Here is an 18853-nt window from a genome sequence, read left to right as displayed (position 1 = left end):
GTCCCTTCCAGTTCTAGGAGATGGGATATCTCCATTAATTTAATTTTAATTTAATTTAAAAACATATGCACAAACCTCTTAGGGACACACAAATCCAATCCTGTTATTAAAAAAGGTAAATGTTATTAAACCCCAAAACAAGAAAATACATTTGAAACTTAGGCTTTTTGCTAAATCTTAAAAAAAAAAAAAAAAAAAATTACAAAAATTAAGAATCAAGATAGCTAAGGTTTAACTTAAAGATTACAAGCAAAACAAAATCATCTGGAGTTAGCACAAAGGGGTCCACAAGCCAATAAGAAATAAAAGAAATAACCCTAATCGTGTCTTCTTAGACATTCCCTGATTTACTTAAATATCTGGGGTTTCAGATAAGTAGGTTTGAGGGATGAATTAATGCTTTTTCATACCTGGTTTTAAAGCTGCTTACAAATTGCTGCTCTGTGTCTCCGCTCTCTGGAAAACAAAAACAACAGACTAAAGGGGAGTCTTGTTTCAATTTTAAAAAGTTCTAGCCTTCCCATTGGCTTTTTTGGTCAGGTGCCCACTCCCTTCTTTTTACCTATGGGCTTATTTTTTTATCCTTTACAGGTAAAGCGAGTAGAGAACAGCTACTAACAGGGATTGTATAGCTAGCTAACTGGCTGGCTGGGTGTCCATAAAAGGGAGCTATGCCCCCCCTTCATTTATCACACAGTCTAATTCCAATTCCTGGAAAGCTACTGGAACAAATTATGGAACAATCCATTTGTAAGCACCTGGAGGATAATAGGGTTATAAGGAATAGCCAACATGGATTTTTCAAGACGAAAACATGCCAAACCAACCTAATTTCCTACTTTGGCAGTGATAACGGCCTAGTGGATGTGGAGGAAGCAGTCAATGCGATATGTCTTGATTTTAGTAAAGCATTTGACACAGTCCCGTCAGGATTCCTTCCCCATTCTGAACTCTGGGATACAGATGTGGGGACCCGCATGAAAGACCCCATAAGCTTATTTCTACCATCTTAGGTTAAAAACTTCCCCAAGGCACAAACCTTTCCTTGTCCTTGGATGGTATTTCTGCCACCATCAAGTGATTTAGACAAAGATTCAGGAAAAGGACCACTTGAAGTTCCTATTTCCGCAAAATATCCACCCTAGCCCCTTCACCCCCTTTCCTGTGGAGGCTTGAGAATAATATACCAACCAATTGCCTTTAATAAAAGTACAGACCAGACCCTTTATTTTTAGGACACTAAAATCAATAAAGTTCTTAAAAGAAAAACTTTATTATAAAGAAAAAAGTAAAAGAAGCACCTCTATAAAATCAGGATGGAAGGTAATTTTACAGGGTGATAAAAAGATTTAAAACACAGAGGATTCCCCTCTAGGCTCAACTTCAAAGTTACAAAAACAGGAATAACCCCCCCTCTTAGCATAGGGAAAATTCACAAGCTAAAACAAAAGATAATCTAACACATTTCCTTGCCTTTACTTACAATTTCTGTGTATTATTTCAAGGTATCTTTTCAAGAGACGATTTGCCTGCTTGGTCTCTCTCTATCCAGAGAGAACAACAAAGAGAGCACAAACCCTCCCCCCCCCCCCAGATTTGAAAGTATCTTCTTTTCTCATTGGTCCTTCTGGTCAGGTGTCAACTAGGTTAATTGAACTGATTAACCCCTTACCAGTAAAATGATTCTGTACCTCTGGCCAGGAGGAATTTTATTTTACTGCATACATAAAGGTTGTTACCCTTCTCTTTATATTTATGACCTCCCCCATGACATTCTCATGAGCAAATTAGGGAAATGTGGTCTAAATGAAATTACTGTAAGGTGGATGCACAACTCTTTGAAAGACCATACCAAAGAGTAGTTATTAGTGGCTTGCTGTCAAACTGGGAGAATGTATCTAGTGGGGTTCTGCAGGGATCAGTCCTCTGTCTGGTACTATTCAGTATTATCATTAGTCACTTGGATAATGGAGTGGAGAGTATGCTTATAAAATTTGCAGATAACACTAAGCTTGGAGGGGTTGCAAGAACTTTGGAGGACAGGATTAGAATAAAAAATGGCCTTGACAAATTGGAGAATTGGTCTGAATTCAGCAAGATGAAATTTAATAAAGACAAGTGCAAATACTTCATTTAGGAAGGAAAAATCATATGCTCAACTACAAAATGGGTAATAACTGGCTAGGTGTTAGTACTGTTGAAAAAGAACTAAGGATTATAGTGGATCAGAAATTGATTGGGTTAACAAAGTGATGCAGCAGCAAAAAAGGCCAGTATCATTCTGGGATGCATTAAGAGGAGTGTCATATGTAATATAGGGGAGGCAGTGCCTCTACTTGGCACTGGGGAGCCTCAGCTGGAGTCTATGTTCAATTCTGGCTCCACACTTCAGGAAAGATGTGGACGAATTGGAGAGATTCCATAGGACAGCAACAAAAAATGATAAAAGGTTTAGAAAACCTGACCTTTGAGGAAGGGTTAAAAAAAACTGGGCATGTTTAGTCATGAGAAAGAAGACTGAGGGAGGACCTGATAAGTCTTCAAATAATTAAGGGCTATTATAAAGAGAATGGTGAGCAACCATTCTCCATGTCCACTCAAGGAAATATAGGACATAATAGGCTTAATCTGCAGCAGGCGAGATTTAGGTTAGATGTTAGCAGGGGTGTGTGCAGGAATTTAAATTTTGCTGCTTTTGGAGCTGCCCTGGCCCCGGGGCCAGAGGAATTCTGTGCCCCTACCGATTATTGGAGAAACCCAGGCCTCTGCTTTCCCCTCTTTGTGCACGCCCCTGGATATTAGGAAAAGCTTCCAACCTACAAGGATAGGTAAACTCTGGAATATGTTTCCAGTGGAGGTTGTTGATTTCCCATCACAGGAAGTTTTAAAAAACAGGTTGGACAAATAGCTGTCAGATGTGGTCTAGGTTTACTTGGTCCTGCAATAGTGCGGGGGGCTGGACTTTATGACTTCTCAAGGTCCCTTCCAACTCCACATTTCTGTGACTGTTAAGATCAGGACCTGACACAGTGGGCCATGATCTCGGGTGGAATCTGTAGGCACTTATTGTAACTATGAATTCAGTGGCAAAAAACTGTTAATGCAGAATTAAGGTTGCTTGGTGTTATGTCCTCCCCTTGCAGAATACTGAGTTGAGCAAAACTCACAACTTTTGAAAACCAGGAAATGCAGTTAAGATTGCCCATGCAGTCTCAACTCTGTCCTCTCTCAGCAAAGCCCCAATATGCCCTGTTAATGCACATACCTTTACTGTGCCAACCCCACAGTTGTTGAAATGTACAAGCTCTTCACCTCCTTTTACAACCCATTCGCTCTCACCCAGAGGATTCCATCTAACATTACTAAAGGATCTAAACAGAAAAGGAGGAGCTGCCCATGTCATCTTCTCTCTGGTTCCCTGGAGCTGACAGTAGCCAATGGGAATTTTTTGCATACCCTACAGGTGACGTCAATATGGTGGAAGCCGTAATTGGGCTTGCTTGGTAAAGATGTGTTTGTGATATGAGAACACATGCAGATTACTTTGAAGCATGTGACAGAGCTGTGATTATGATATGAGATCTGTGTTTGCAACCTCTCATGTTTTGCAAGAAAAGGAAGGAGCTGCATGTGTATCTTCAGGATCCAGTACGCATCATTTAAATGCAGAATTATGTAGGTTATCAGGGTGTAGGGCTTTTATTACAAAGGATGTTGTCAGCATTGAAGTGGAAAATGAAAGGATTCTGATGCTTATTATAGTGGTGCAACAGAAGGGGGATGAGAACACCCACTGAGATGAACGGAAAAGTTCATGCTACAACCTGAAACAATAGCGCCGAGATGTAATCTCTACTCGGTGTTCTCACTGAGCTGAGAACATCCCATTGAGATGAATGGACCACTTCACACCTTTCTGAGCCTTGTATGTGGATGTGTAGAAAAGCCATCTCCTTCCGTTATTTCTCTATTCTTCTTTTTTAAAGGCCAACGCTTCTAAGTGCTCTAAAATCTGCATGCTTGTGCAATTTTCTTGAAATTTGCAATGCCTTGTGAGCAGAGGTGAAAGTAAGCCAGTACTGCGTACCGGTAAGAAAGTGGCCGAAGCATTAGGTACAAATGGGTAAAATAGGCTAGGTTTAACTGAAGTAATAACAAAAAATCAAATTTATCTCTTGAATTAAATATATTTTACATTGTCTAGAAACAAAATGCTCCCTTTCAGTTTTTACTGCTTGCTGGGTGGAAGACGTTCATGTGATTCCGAACATTAGCTTTTGAGTGCCATCACGGTAACCACTTGCTTCTTATTGGTCAGGTCTGTCATGTCAGGCGCGCAATTTACAGTAGAAAGCACCCGGTCTGATTGTCCCCTCCATTGGAACAATATAATTAAATGTAATTGATTGCAGAATCACACAGTGCATAATTCAGCCTTCACTAAGAGGGAATGACTCACCAGAGCGGAGATGTTGCTGGAAGGGGCCCATGTTGTGAAATCCATGAAGGCAGAATGGATTGCAGCAAACATCCCTCTCTGCAAGCAAACTGACCACCCCAAGCGTAGCTGGAGAGGGAATCAGAGTTGACCTAGGAGATTAGGGGAGCTGAAAGGTGGCAGGCGGAGGGTGGGGGGTTGTTTAAGGAGCGCAATGCGAGCAGGATGGAGGGGTGGCTTTGCACTCTGTGCCCAGGGTGCTGCGCTTTGCTTCCAGTCCTTGGGTTCATTCATTATTCAGCCAGCTGCGGGAGAGAGAGCTCACCTGGCTGCAATCAGGGAGAACCAGAGCCAGGGATTTTCCTTCCTTCTCCTGTGCCCGGGCTCTTTGGGGGAGTCTCTGCAGTAGTCCCTGTTGCTGGCAGCTGTGGGGTGCCAGAGGCAGGAGCCAGCAGCAGGGGGGGCAAGGCATGGGGCTTGGCAGCGCACAAGTTGGGTTCCGAAGCAGCTGGTACCCCAGGTGAAACTTCTTCATCTCACGCCTCTTTCCCAAGTTTGAGCCAAGTTTACTTTGCAGCATATTTAATGGAAAAATCCTTTCAAAATAATTGCTTTAAGTATAAGAGGAGAGGCATGTACATGGTGTATGTATGGTACGATAGAGCTTAGGACAGGGATATACTTGTCCTGCTAGGTGTGCCCAACTTTCAGATAGGTGAAGAAGAAAAGCCCCCCTCCTCTTTACCAGTGGCAGTAACACATTTGATATACTCCTGTGAGCCGTAGCTATCTTAATTTTGCAGCTAGCTCAACTTGTTCACCGCTCTGGAGGGACAACTGAACCATAAAGCTAAGCATTCAGCTCTTTAGTCCATTCCCCAAGCAAACCCACCTGAGATGTTGCTTCCACCAAAAATAAAGTATCTATCCAGATTTTCTTCCTCCCAGGAATACTTCTAGAATCTGCATCATACAGGTTGTCTTGGCAACTAATAAGCATCCATCCCACTAACCTCAATTATTAAATACCAAAATGATGTCTTATTCAGTCATTCACATCACATTTAAAAAATTTTCTCTGTAGTTGGTGTGTAACTGGTTCTGAAACAGTAAACTTGAAAAAAATTGGTCGATGTGTTAACTGAAATAGGTTTTTTTATGTGTTTAACAATTCTGAGGAGTTCACAAAAGACTTCTCTCTAAGCTAGTTGGGCAGTTTGGAAAATACTGAAACATAGTAGTTTGTTTTTTTTGTTTTGTTTTATTACTTAACATTATGAAGTCGGGGAGGGGGAAAGATTGGAAATATTCCATTTCTTTCTTTCTTTACTCCTTAAAACGTTTATAAAGGCATCAGATTTCACTTTAAGGAAAAATAAAATAAAAATAATTTCCCCAAGGTTTCATTTTACACTGTTTTTCTTTTTAAATAGTTTTATTGGACATTCGCTGGGCAATTTAATAATCCGTTCAGTACTCACAAGACCTCGATTTAAATATTACCTCAACAAACTTCACACCTTCCTGTCTCTCTCTGGACCACATCTTGGTACCCTCTACAACAGCAGTGCTCTTGTTAATACAGGTAAAAGCTTCAACGTTATTTTCAGTGGTATGAATTCAGGATAAATATGTTAAGGAGAAAATGAGTAGGCATCTCTTGCCTTTGAAATGTTAATAAAAGGCACTTCTAGGGCTTTGTGTATTCTTTGGATTAGGAAAATCAGGCACATTCTCACACTCTGCTTTTAGGAACAAACGGAGAAAGAGGCAAGTGTAAAACCTTAATTGGAAAAAAGACAACAATTATAAGAGCACATCAGTCTGTTTGAACCAGTTTTTATGTTAAAATATTTTTCAAGGTATAATCTTCTAAGATTAGTTTATTGATAAATACCTAGCTATGATATAATTCAACAAATCTTCAAAGAAAACAAATACTATAAACAGTCACACACATACATTCAATGTACAAAAACAACCTGTGATCTTTGCGTTCATAAAAACTAACCAACACAATTCAAATATTGAATATCAAATGCGCTCAACAAACTGCTACTGAACAGTGGTGTTCCCACACCTTGAATACTGCGTGCAGTTTTGGTCGCTCCTCAAAAAATATAAATTAGAAATGGAAAAGGCACTGAGAAGGGCAACAAAAATGATTAAGGGTATGGAGCAGCTTCCATATGAGGAGAAATTAAGAAAACTGGGACTGTTCATCTTAGAAGAGAGATGAATAAGGGGGGATATGAGAGAACTCTTTAAACTTATGAATGGTGTAGAGAAAGTGAATAAGGAAGTGTTATTTACCCTTTCACATAACACAAAGACCAGGGGTCACCCCATGAAATGAATATGCAGCAGGTGTAAAACAAACAAAAGGAAGTACTACTTCACACAACACACAGTCAATTTGTGGAACTAGTTGCCCTAGGATGTTGTGAAGTCCAAAAGTATAACTGGGTTAAAAAAATAATTAGATAAGTTAATGGAGGATGGGTCCATCAATGGCTATTATCCAAGAGGATCAGGGATGCAACCCCCTTGCTCTATGTGTCCGTAAGCCTCTGACTACCAGATGCTGGGACTGGACGATAGGATGGATCACTCGATAATTTCCCTGTTCTGTTCATTCCCTTTGAGCTGTTTGGCATTGGCCACTGTTGGAAGACAGGATACAGGGATAGATGTTCAATGGTCTGACCCAATATGGCCATTCTTGTGTTCTTAACAATCTACAGACCAAATAAACAGTTAAGGAAAATGTATAATCTGTGTGCATACATTTTCTGAATAGAAAAAAGGTGAAAATTGTCGTGCATTATTTGCCCAAATATAATTTGCTGGAGTTGTGAGGATATCAGTGAAATTGAGTGGGCTTTTGAAACTTGGCATGTACAATATGTAGCCCTCAATGCATGCTTTACTGTGGCGGGGGGGAAGGTCTTGCCGTAAGTTATCCCAAAAAATTACACACTAAGCACAAACAACCTATTATTTGCTTTTAGTATTCCAGATTATGTGAGATGTGGATATATGAGTATTTTCATAGCAGTGAGTCTGATTGGCTGTAGTCATCTTAGTAATAAAGTTAGACCTTTCTAGGTATCATACAGAAAGCGTTTATACTCTGTAAAGAGTTGGACCGCTTGTGGTTGATCACTTCTCAAGATACCATTTTCTTACAATAACCCTCATTGCTTTTCATATGTTTAATGGATTATAAATTTTAAGTTAATATTCCAGAAAACTCAAATAATTACATGTGATATAGCATTTTAGGACTGAGCATGACTAGCATTAAAACGTTGGGTACTAGCTATATATTTATATGTGACCACTTGAGAATACCTGGTAGTTTGTTTTCTTCTGCTTTATAGTGATAACAAGGGCTTGTAAGAATTTCTGAAAAGTCATATTTAGACGGATGGCTTTACTTATCAACTGGGAAAAAGAGATGCTGCACAACATCCAGGAGGGTGTAATAATGAGACCTCTTCTCCATTCCTCTCCCCAGTCCAGAGAATGCCTTCCCTTTCTTTTCTGCCTACCTTCCATGAGTCTTGACCTCTGTGATTCTAAAAAGTTATTTGTTTTGGTGAGATGTGACACTTGAGTCTCTCTTATATTTTGGACAGGTTATATATTTCAGCATCAAAACATATGAAACATTGTTTTAAAATGTTGAGGGTATGTCTGTATGTTACCGTGTGGTTAATATTTAAAGACACCTTGATATTTTGGTGAAAGAACTTTTTCACCTAACACCAAGAATATTAACTTTGTTTTAACTAAGGACAGTATTCATTCTTTATTAATACATATCAGATAGAAAACAATGATGGCTGAGAGAACTATAGAATGGTTGTGGGCTTGATAATGCTAACATAAACATAAAATAAAGAGTGGGGAATGTAATGTATGGACATTTACTTTACACATTTAATTGCCATTTAGTGATTCTTATTTTGCTGCTGAAATATACTTACATACACTGTATGTAACCATACAGGTCTCTGGTTTATGCAGAAGTGGAAAAAGTCGGGTTCTTTATTACAATTGACATGTCGAGATCATTCAGACCCGCGGCAAACCTTCTTGTACAAACTTAGTAAAAAAGCAGGTAAGCTTTGTTCATGTTGTTCATCTTATAGGCAAGTAAGTACAAGATATCAATAAAAAGAAAAAAATAGAAAATATTTTTTAGAGAAATAATTGCATGTTCTACCATTCTGTCAGCTCTACAGTCCATTATTTATCTATACTATTTATTACTTCCGAAATAAATCAGACATTGTGTTTGTACTGTGGTAGGTAGATCATCGGGGAACTTTCTGATTAATGAACAAATTAGCCAACCTGTATTTGGGCCTGATCTTGCACCACTGTTGTCAGTGGTTTCAGTGAGCATAAGATTGAATGCATTATACAGTCGTGAAGGACCAAAAGCAGGGGTTACATCTTTTCATTTCTAGAGCTGTTTGATAACCTACATATATTTTTTTCAGATGCTAAACTTCTGTTGTAATATTTGTTCCAAGATCACTGATTAGGCAGTTCGTTTGTCCTTGAGGAGATTGACATAATAAAAACCTATCACTTGTACCTAAAGATTTTAATTAAAATCTTTCACTAACCTGCTAGCTATCCCCATTTTATCCTTCATGTACTTTTCCCCACTCCCATTTGTTTGTGTTATGAATTAAGTGAATGGCAAAGAGTCAGTTTAGGTGGTGTCTGAGATGTTAATAGGCTGGTCACCTTTAAGCCTTGAGAAGTGGATGGAGGTTCACTGGCTCAAGGGGACATCAGGTAAACATTGCTGAATGTGTGTCAGGCAGGCGTGCACTGAGGTGGAATGCTTGTGGTGAATGCAGTACTGTATAGAGAAAGAATAGGAGGTGCTTCTCCGTCAAGGTAGTCACACGTGATGTTGCCATTTCCCCTCGCAGTTGGCCCCAAAGACTTGGTAGGGAGCAAATGAAAGAGAACATATAGAGAGGAGAAGGTTGACTTGCCCAACTGATCCTCTCCCTGAAGATAAGTTCTTCTTTGAGTGCTTGCTCATGTCCATTCCATGTTAGGTGTGTGTGTTTGCCACATGCACCGGTGCCAGAAGTTTTTCCCTCAGTGGTATCTGTAGGGGATATCTGGCGCCCTCTGGAGTGGCACGCATATGCGCCAGTATAAGGGGCGCCACTGGCTCCCCCCTCCCTTACTTCCTTTTTACTGCCAGTGATGGTGCTGAGGCGTCTCCTTACCTCGGCAAGCGTTCTCTTCCCAGTGTTTTTTTTCCTATCAACCATTGTGTAAATAGTTCTTAGATAAGTAGATTTTATTGTTCTCTTGATAGTTTGTTTAACAGTGCTCTCGATAAATTAGATAGTCCCTTGAGAGACTTAGCCCAGGGACGGGGCATGCCCCAATCCTGGGGCTTCAAGCCTTGTGATTGCTGCAAAAAACCTATGCCCGTCAGCGATCCACACCAAAACTGCTTGAAGTGCTTGGGGGAAACCCATGTTAGCGACAAATGTTTCATATGCAAAAGCTTCACACCACGAACTAAAAAGGAGCAGGACAGAAGACTAAGAGCTCTCCTTATGGAGTCGACCCTCACGCCAGCCTCTGAACCAGCACAATCAGACTCTGCACTGAACATCGTGGCATTGCTGCGAAGTGCGCCGCCGGCACCTGTCTCCACCTGGCACCAATCTCTGTCCACAGTGCCTGCTAAGAAGCAGAGAAGCACACCAAGAGAGGGCACTCCCTGATGTCCCTTACTGGGAAGGGGAAATCTGGAGAGGTGCATAGGCCTGCGTGTAGCAGTGCATCTTCTCTGGAGCTCAGCCAGGTACCTCCATCGCCAGCTAGGCGGTTAAGCCCTCCTAGGGATCCACCAGCCATCCAGGGTAGTGGCAGAGGTCCCTCGCACCTGAAGGTTCCATCCATGCTAAAGACTTGAGGGAAGCCGGCACTGGGGCCCACGCAACGTTCCCCATCCTTGCGGCATTGCTCCCTGACACTGCGGCAGAGATGCAATGATCGGTGTCGGGGGCATTGGAGGGGCGGTCGGCAACAGTCTTCTGCCTCCTCTGGACTCAGGGAAAAGGTTCAAGCCAGGTGCCCAGGAGCACCCTCTGGCCTCAGCTGAGGCCACCCCTGCGAGGGGCGCAGAGCCAGTCCCTTCCCCTGTCTTTGCCTCCTCATCCATGAGGCAGTGGCGGGACCGTCCCAGAGAGTGTCTCAGGATGATTTCAAGGCATACCAGGAGCTGCTAATGTGGGTGGTGGCAAATCTGGGGTTGGTAGCTGAGGAGCTGGTTGAACCCTCTGATACCCTGTTTGACATCTTGGCCGACGGATACCACTGAGGGAAAAACTTCCGGTACCAGTGCATATGGTGAGCACACACACTTAACGTGGAATGCACATGAGCAACACATCTCGAAGAATACCAGTTATGAAGGTCAGTAACCACTTTTTCCAAGAAGAGAAAGTCCCAGAAAATGGGTGAGGAAGGGCAAGGAACAAAAAGAAAAATAATGGCTGAGGTAGAAATTTGATCAAATGTATGGTTTTTAGTAAACTTTGCTGTTTTTCCATTCACAAGTGACTAACACAAAATAATAATTATACTGCTGATAAGGCACATTATTAGCATTTAAAGATTAACTCCAAGGAGCAAACCATTGAAACAACTTACCTAGAAATGCAGTGGATTCTCATTACTTGAAGTATTTAAATCTAGAGTGGATGTCTTTCTAAAAGATGTGTTATGGCTTGAACAGAAATTATGGGCTTAATTCAGCACTTACTGGGTGAGGTTGTGTGACCTTAAAATCTTTGAATCTATTTAAAAAAACCTTTTGTGCTCTTCACTGCTTCTTTGTGATGTCTAATAACTTTCACCACATTATTTTCTGATTGTCATTTGCATTAGAAATATCAGGTATTCTCTCCTCTTTCTTTTGATAGAAGACCTAGGGCATGTTATTTGGAGGGTCTGGATAGGAATGTCATTAGAAGCTGTGACCTGAGCTGCAGCTGTCCTGCTTCTCAACTCAAAGGGAGGGAAGGGAAAGGAGGCTGAGTCTTGGGGACCTCCAGAAACACTTAAGACACCATTTCCTCTACTCCCTCCAGGTCACAGCTTTATGGACCATCCCTATATAGGTCCTCTAAAGAACCTGCCCTAGATCTTCTATCAAAGAGAAGAGAGCATACCTGATATTTCTAATGCAAACACCAACCGGAAAATAAAAGTTTACTTTGCCTAAAATTTTAAATAATTTTAATCTTTATACTTCCATAAAGGAGCAGTAAGAGGAAAAGCTCTTGTTTTGGTTTTTACATAACAGTTCTGTTTAGGGGATACGTTATGGCTTTGCTCTGTGGAGGCTGTTTCCCCGGTACTACACCGCTTTACTTCCCTGCGTCAGTCCTCATGTTGGTCTGCAGTCTGACCCTAAATTATCATTAAAAAAGTCCACTGTGAAATTAGTCACACTTTATATTGAAGTTAAACTGTAGTTTATAAAATGTTAAATGATTAATAGTTCAGATAAGCATGTTAAACAAGAAGAGTACATGTTATAGATAATTATAAGCCATGGTTGACCTGTTAGACTGTAATAATTAATTAACCATTTATTTAAAACTTCTATTAAACACTTTCATAAAATGTGGCTGTTTAAAATATACTGATACACTTGGAAGAGACTTATATCATACCAGGTTTTATTGTTTTTCTGGCAGCAGAGTCAGACTATATACATTCTAAAGGCTACCTTTGCAAACAGAAGACTGGAAGGTGGGGAGGCGAAAAAGTATAGAGTCTTCACCTGCATGGGAGTGGGGTTTTCCTACTTTCATCATTGCATCTTTTTTAGGAATTGATGTTTATCAGTAAATGTTGGTAAATGTCATTTCACTGTACACATACAAACCGATGAAAAATATTTCCATTAATAATAATTGAAATTTACAGATGGACAAAATAAGAAAAATGCTGCTTATTAAAATCCCATCTTAAGTTCTTAATGCATATTAAGCATGTTGTAGTGAATGCTTCATAAAGCATGTATTTACATTTCTGCTAAAACAGTCAGTTCCAGCATTAGTGGAGCTGGAGCTGCAGATAATTATGCAGCATTTATTAGTGTGTTGGGGTCAAAATTGAGGAAAAGTATAAATGCATTTATATTTATGGTGAGTGGCCCGATTGCACTTACACAGTAACAGAGCCAAGTTTTATTTTGTTTTATTTCAATAATGGGTTGCAAATGAAGAATATTGCAATGAATACTCTCACCTCAAATTTAAAACAGTGAAAAGGTCTGGAAATGTCTGGAAAAAGTCTAGAGTACATTTTGCACTGCAGAGTTTGTAAAAACAAATCTCTTGACAAGCAAATTATACTGCTCAATATTTGGACAGTAAGCGTCAGTTGGAAGTTAAGCAAAGAGAACCCAGACTTCAATGGAAGCCTATTTGGGAAGAATTGAGACCAAACAAAGAGAGAAAGCTGTGGATTTTCCACACGGTATGTTTATATATGTTGTGCTTTGAGACGATTCCAATGAATGCTGTCTGTGGTTTGAACTTTTTATTAGCTCTGCTTCAGATGTAGGCACCAGCAGCATGTACTTACCCAGAATGTCATCAGCTGGTAAAAATATACTTGCCTGAACGTTTTGCTCACCACAAATCTGCAATTAAGGATCTGTTGAGTGGTGAGGAAGTCTCTTTAGTAATTGCTGGACAGCCAACAATTAACATCATTGCAGTGTTCTACAATGACAAAAATAAATCAATAAATACTATTATATTAAAATCCTCTGTTGTTCTTAAGTGAAAAGCAGGAGTCATTTCAGTCTGGATCAAGATGTGTTGCCAGGGTATGACCAAATGTGGGAAAACTGTGTCAGTCAACAGTGATTCCGCGATGTACATCCAACACTCTGTAAAGCACCTGAAAGAAATGTATCCACATCTGCAGCACATTCCATGTTTTGCTCATCTTTTGCATGTAGCCATTGTTCATGCAATCAGAACAGATGAGTTCCACAACATCAACAAATTTGTGGTACATTTTCCAGCAATATTTAAACATGGCCAGCAGCCAAAAGTGAGCATTTTTTAAAAGTCTGTGCGAGCAACAATGTGAGCCCACTGGTTTTGCGTGTGCCCTCTTGTGTTTTGCCATCACAATGGTTTTCCTTGCTCAAGGCAGCACAATTCATTCATAGCATTGGGACAGTGTGAAAGACAGAAAAGAATTCAGTCACCTCAAAGAAGGCAATTAAACTGCCGTAAGATGTTGAGGACAATGGAAATCAAGAACTGTATTGAAAGTTATCTGTTCTTTGTGTATTTTTGGGAAAAATCTAAATAAAAATAAATGCACCTCTGAAACATTGCACTGATACACTGCTTAATAAGTTGCTGCTGATGTACATAATGTTTTAAAAGAAGTGGAACTCAAGTCAGTGGGCTACAAAAGGCACTTCCTTTAATCTGCAATGCCAGCTTTCCCATCAGAATTTCAAAGCAAACTGAAGGCAACCATATCCCACAATGTACCCCAGGGACTCTGAATCATGATGTATTTTTGCCAACTGTAAAGTGTTTGATATATTTGTCAAGGCTCAAATGTCATGCAATTTTAACGAATATGAAAATATTTTGCACCTTTTTCCCTTGCAAGACAGAAGCGTTCAAGTACTATTTTCACTTGTACATGGTGCGTGAAGTGTCCTGTGATGACAGCATAACAGCTCTTGAATATTCGAGATACGAAATCTAGTCATTGCCTATCATGTCGAGTATGGCATTATAGAATTTTCACTGCCAATAACTTCATTGTGTGAATAAAGATTATTTGATCTGTTCAGAAAAGTTCAAGACAAATATTGATAAGCCTCTCTGAAGAGGTTTAATGAGTCTACTACAGTTGTGGATTTTTCCCCAAAAAAGTCAAATGCAACTTAATGTCATTCATTGTATAGTTAACGACTTATCAGTGTAACAGCCATTATTGTAAGAGGCAGCCTAAGCAAACCAAAACTTACACTTTGTCTTGTAGGTGCAGAATTCTGACATCCTAACATGATTTTTTTTTTAATCCTTGTTCTGGGTTACTGTGTCCAAACTGATACTTGTTTCTGAATGCATGTTAGTGTACACACATTTTTTGTTACAAAAGCAGACTGAAAGGAGGAAAGAGGAATTTAATTGTATTTTATGACCACATTATCAATTGTGAATTCTGCTTTTAAAATAATTCATGAGAACCATCTTATTCGGGAAAACTTTATTTGGCGTATGCAGTCCGGTAAAGCTAAGCCACAACGTTCTTATCAATGATGTTCAAGGCACGAATACCTCTAGGAAGTTGTCATTTTGCAGTCCTCAGCAATGTGTGTCATGGTTTGTGGCTGCCCACACTGACATAGAGAACTGTCTCTAAAACGCCACCAAAATTGCGCTGCAGCACAAATTCCATGTCTGGTACAAAACCAGTTCAGAAGGCTTCATGCTAAATCAAACCCAGGTTGAAGTTGAATGGGGTCAGAGACAAGATAATTATTTGTCACTTTTCTCTGCAGACCATGGAGCTCACCACGTATCCTCTACTATAAATCCTTTCACCCAGTAAACTTATTCACACAAGGTGATGTGAGGGCAGACGACTATGTGGTGGATTAAACAAGTATTTTAATTAACAGTAGATATGGCATATCACACAATTTCGTCATGAGCTTTGCTACACTTTCCTGTCTTTGAATACTGGGCAGAGCAATATTGCGGAGAACTAGTGATAGAGTAAGTGTGCCTGAATATGCATGGTGGAATTAAGTTGTATGTCAATCATCTTTGTGTGAGATGAGCGAGCACATACTGGAGCGTAGTCCTCCGCCGCTGAGTAACAGAGTGCCAAGGTTGAAGTGTGTAATGTTTGGGCGTTGGCGCCCCGTGTCTTTCCGGCCAGTTTTCCAGGTTGTTGAGCATTTTGACCTTAGTTGTTGTCTTTGTAAGATGGTCACAATGTCCAATGTGATGCCTAGATAGACTGGGTGTGAATAATGCTTTATTCATTAACATTGAGAACTGTGTTCGGCTCACTGGTGCATGATGTAAGTGAAAGACACTTGACACAGTCTTACTTCCACTTGGTATCAGATGCCACCAACGACAATAATTGGCCATAGCTGCCATATCTGCATTCAGAACATTCTCAAGTATGTCAAAGGGGAGTGTGACTGAGTGCCGAGACATACGTCTGCATAAACAAACTTACAAGACCTGATATATGGTAGGTCATTTGAATACAAGTTTAATAACTTTAGACATAAGCGTGATTCTTGCAGGAGGCCGTTATTTTAGTGCCTCCAAGCACTTGTTCTATCATCAATATGCACATGGAAATGGTGATTTCTCAAAAGCAGAGCCATCACACATACTAATCAACTTGGCATAGTTCTAGACAATTTCACCAAAAGGTCTGTGTGCCAAACCGTATAATATGCTGCAGTCAGATCAAGACTGAACTAGTCTTCAGCTTATGTCGCTTCCTCCTATTGAGCCTGGCAAGCAGCATCCAATGATTCTATAAGATAGTTAGCAATCTCCGGATCACCTGACTATTCTACTGCCTCAGAAAGTCTGTACAATCCTTGTTCAAACATGGAATGCACACTGGTTGGAAGCTGCATGGATTTGTTGCACTTGCAGCTTTAAAAATGGCACAACAGAAGCGACAGTTTACATCTTCCATGGAGATGATGTTTAATGGGATGGTTACAATGCTCCTCTTTAAAGGAGCCCCAATCTGCCTTCTGGAAGTTCCATCTAGGCTTTGGAATGCTCCTTATAATTGGAAGACGCATTCCCATCTGAATCTACGATGGACAATGTTGGTTGTGTGGAAAATAACAGTACAGTACATGCCACTGGCTGTGGGTGATTGGCAAATGACGTGACCCAGCACAGGTCTGGGCAGTAGTCCCTATGCTAATGTGCTGAATGGAAAGTGCCACGCTGTTTAGTGTCATAGACCAGTGCCAGATCATTATTTATTGCCCACCCAAACAGTTCATCATTTGGGTCTGCAGTCGCATACCCCCACTTGTTATGATGACTATTAAAGTTGCCAACCTATACTGCTGGATGTTTACGCCTTGGGAGGACTTGTGAACCCCATGTTTCATTTGGTGGCTTATATACATATGCAAATTGAAACCCAACAACTTCAGTTGTGTTGCAAAAGAGTGAAGATTCAATATGTATAGCATCCGATATATTACTATGGATGTAGGTGGCTCTACCATGTTTCACATGAAGATTGGGACTTAACAGATCAAAACCAATTATCTTAAACTGATGTGCTTCATTCAGCACAATGTGAGTTTCTTGTAGACAAATGATGTCAGTCAGAACTTCCTTTGCCAGAACACCAATAAGTTCCCATTTGGCAGCAGACAACCCTTCAATATTCAGCTGGAGGACCTTAAGTACCAGACCTACTTCTAGAAAATCATTATCAGGAATATGTTTGACCAGTGACTGAAATTTGTGATAATCCTTAAATTTGATCTACTAGTTAGATCGTCTGTTTCTCCAGACCACAGATGAGCTGCAGCGGGATACTTACGGGGGACACTTGGTGAACACCAATCCATTGTCTCCCAGGAAAACTTTTTAATATTTTATATCAGGATTCTGTACCTCAATAGTTTTTCTTACATCTTCAATTTGCCCTTCAATTACAAGTTTATTCTGGGTTTGAGCTCTTGAAACTTATTAGCATTTTAAAATCTGCAGATGAGGATTGAGAAACAACAGAATAATTCAGAAGGAAAAGAGTCCAAGTTTGTGCTTATTAGCTTTTGTGTTTTCAGTTATTTTAGGGACAAGCCAATATATGTTGGAGGGATTTAAACCATTATTAACCCAATGAAATTTTCCTGCTATCATAATTTTATAAGGTTATTACAAACATGATGATCAGTTTTCTAATGTTGCTGTTCTCTTTATGGTAATATTTAAAATGCTGCCGTTACTTTTGGGAATAATATCCTTAAAATCTGCCTATCCTGTCTTTAGCAGTCACAGTCTGTCTATTAATTTCTGGGATCTTAGAAATGATTGTCTGTTTCATACTGTGATAAGAAATTATAGCAGCTTGCCAGCTACAATAACATGCAAGCTGTTCAGTGCATAAAAATCTTTGCTACAAAGATGAAAAATACACGAAAATTTAAAATGGAATCTTACATGTTCTAGCATTACCTTATCAACATAAAAGAAAAATATAGACTTGCTGAAAGTCTCTGGGTAAAGATAAAAGGGGTAAAAAACAAGGGTGATGTCATGGTAGGGGTCTACTACAGACCACCTAACCAGAAAGAAGAGGTGAATGAGGCTTTTTTTAAACTAACAAAATCATCCAAAGCACAGACTCGGTGGAGATGGGGGACTTCAACTACTCAGACATCTGTTAGGAAAATAACAAAGCGGAGCACAGATTATCCAACAAGTTCATGGAATGTATTGGAGACAATTTTTTATTTCAGAACATGGAGAAAGCTACTGGTGGAGAGGCTGTTCTAGATTTGATTTTGACAAATAGGGAGGAACTGATTGAGAATTTGAAAGTGGAAGGGAGCTTGGGTTAAAGTGATCATGAAATGGTAGACTTCATGATTCTAAGGAATGTTAGGAGGGAGAATAGCAAAATAAAGACACTGGATTTCAAGAAGGCAGACTTTAGCAAACTCAGGGAGTTGGTAGGTAAGATCCCATGGGAAGCAAGTCTAAGGGGAAAAACAATAGAAGACAGTTGGCAGTTTTTCAAAGAGACATTATTAAGGGCACAAGAGTAAACTATCCCACTGCGTAGGAAAGATTGGAAGTATGGCAAGAGACCACCGTGGCTTAACCAGGAGTTCTTCAATGATCTAAAAATCAAAAAAGAATCCTACAAAAAGTGGAAACTAGGATTACAAAGGATGAATATAAACAAATAACACAAGTACGTAGGGACAAAATTAGAAAGGCCAAGGCACAAAACGAGATCAAACTAGCTAGGGATATAAAGGGTAACATCATTAGAAGCAAGAAGACCAAGGACAGGGTAGGCCCGTTACTCAATGATGGGGGGAAAACAGTAACAGAAAATGTGGAAATGGCAGAGGTGCTTAATGACTTCTTTGTTTCGGTTTTCACCAACAAGGTGAAAATGAGGTAGGATCAGAGGCTAAAATAGGGAAAGAACGAGTAAAAAATTACTTAGACAAGTTAGATGTTTTCAAATCTATTACCAAAATACTCCGAAGATTATTTTTCTTTTTAAATATGACAGGTTAGGTAATTAATCACAGTATATTAACATATATCATTTCACTGATTGTTT

The 18853-nt window shown here is 39.8% G+C and overlaps 1 protein-coding gene across 7 annotated transcripts in view; it reads left to right on the top strand.

Annotated features, from left to right (window-relative positions):
* FAM135A (family with sequence similarity 135 member A) overlaps positions 1–18853 on the top strand; it is a 157111-nt gene that overhangs the window by 130529 nt on the left and 7729 nt on the right. For all 7 annotated transcript variants that reach the window (XM_054022143.1, XM_054022148.1, XM_054022145.1 and 4 more), the window contains 2 exons: positions 5872–6023; positions 8454–8564. In XM_054022143.1, coding sequence (XP_053878118.1) covers positions 5872–6023; positions 8454–8564 — 263 coding nt within the window. The remainder of the gene's footprint in view (positions 1–5871; positions 6024–8453; positions 8565–18853) is intronic.

Source organism: Malaclemys terrapin, chromosome 3, assembly GCF_027887155.1.
Source record: "Malaclemys terrapin pileata isolate rMalTer1 chromosome 3, rMalTer1.hap1, whole genome shotgun sequence".
Classification (NCBI taxonomy): domain Eukaryota; kingdom Metazoa; phylum Chordata; order Testudines; family Emydidae; genus Malaclemys; species Malaclemys terrapin.
This window is presented reverse-complemented; position numbering and strand designations above follow the sequence as displayed.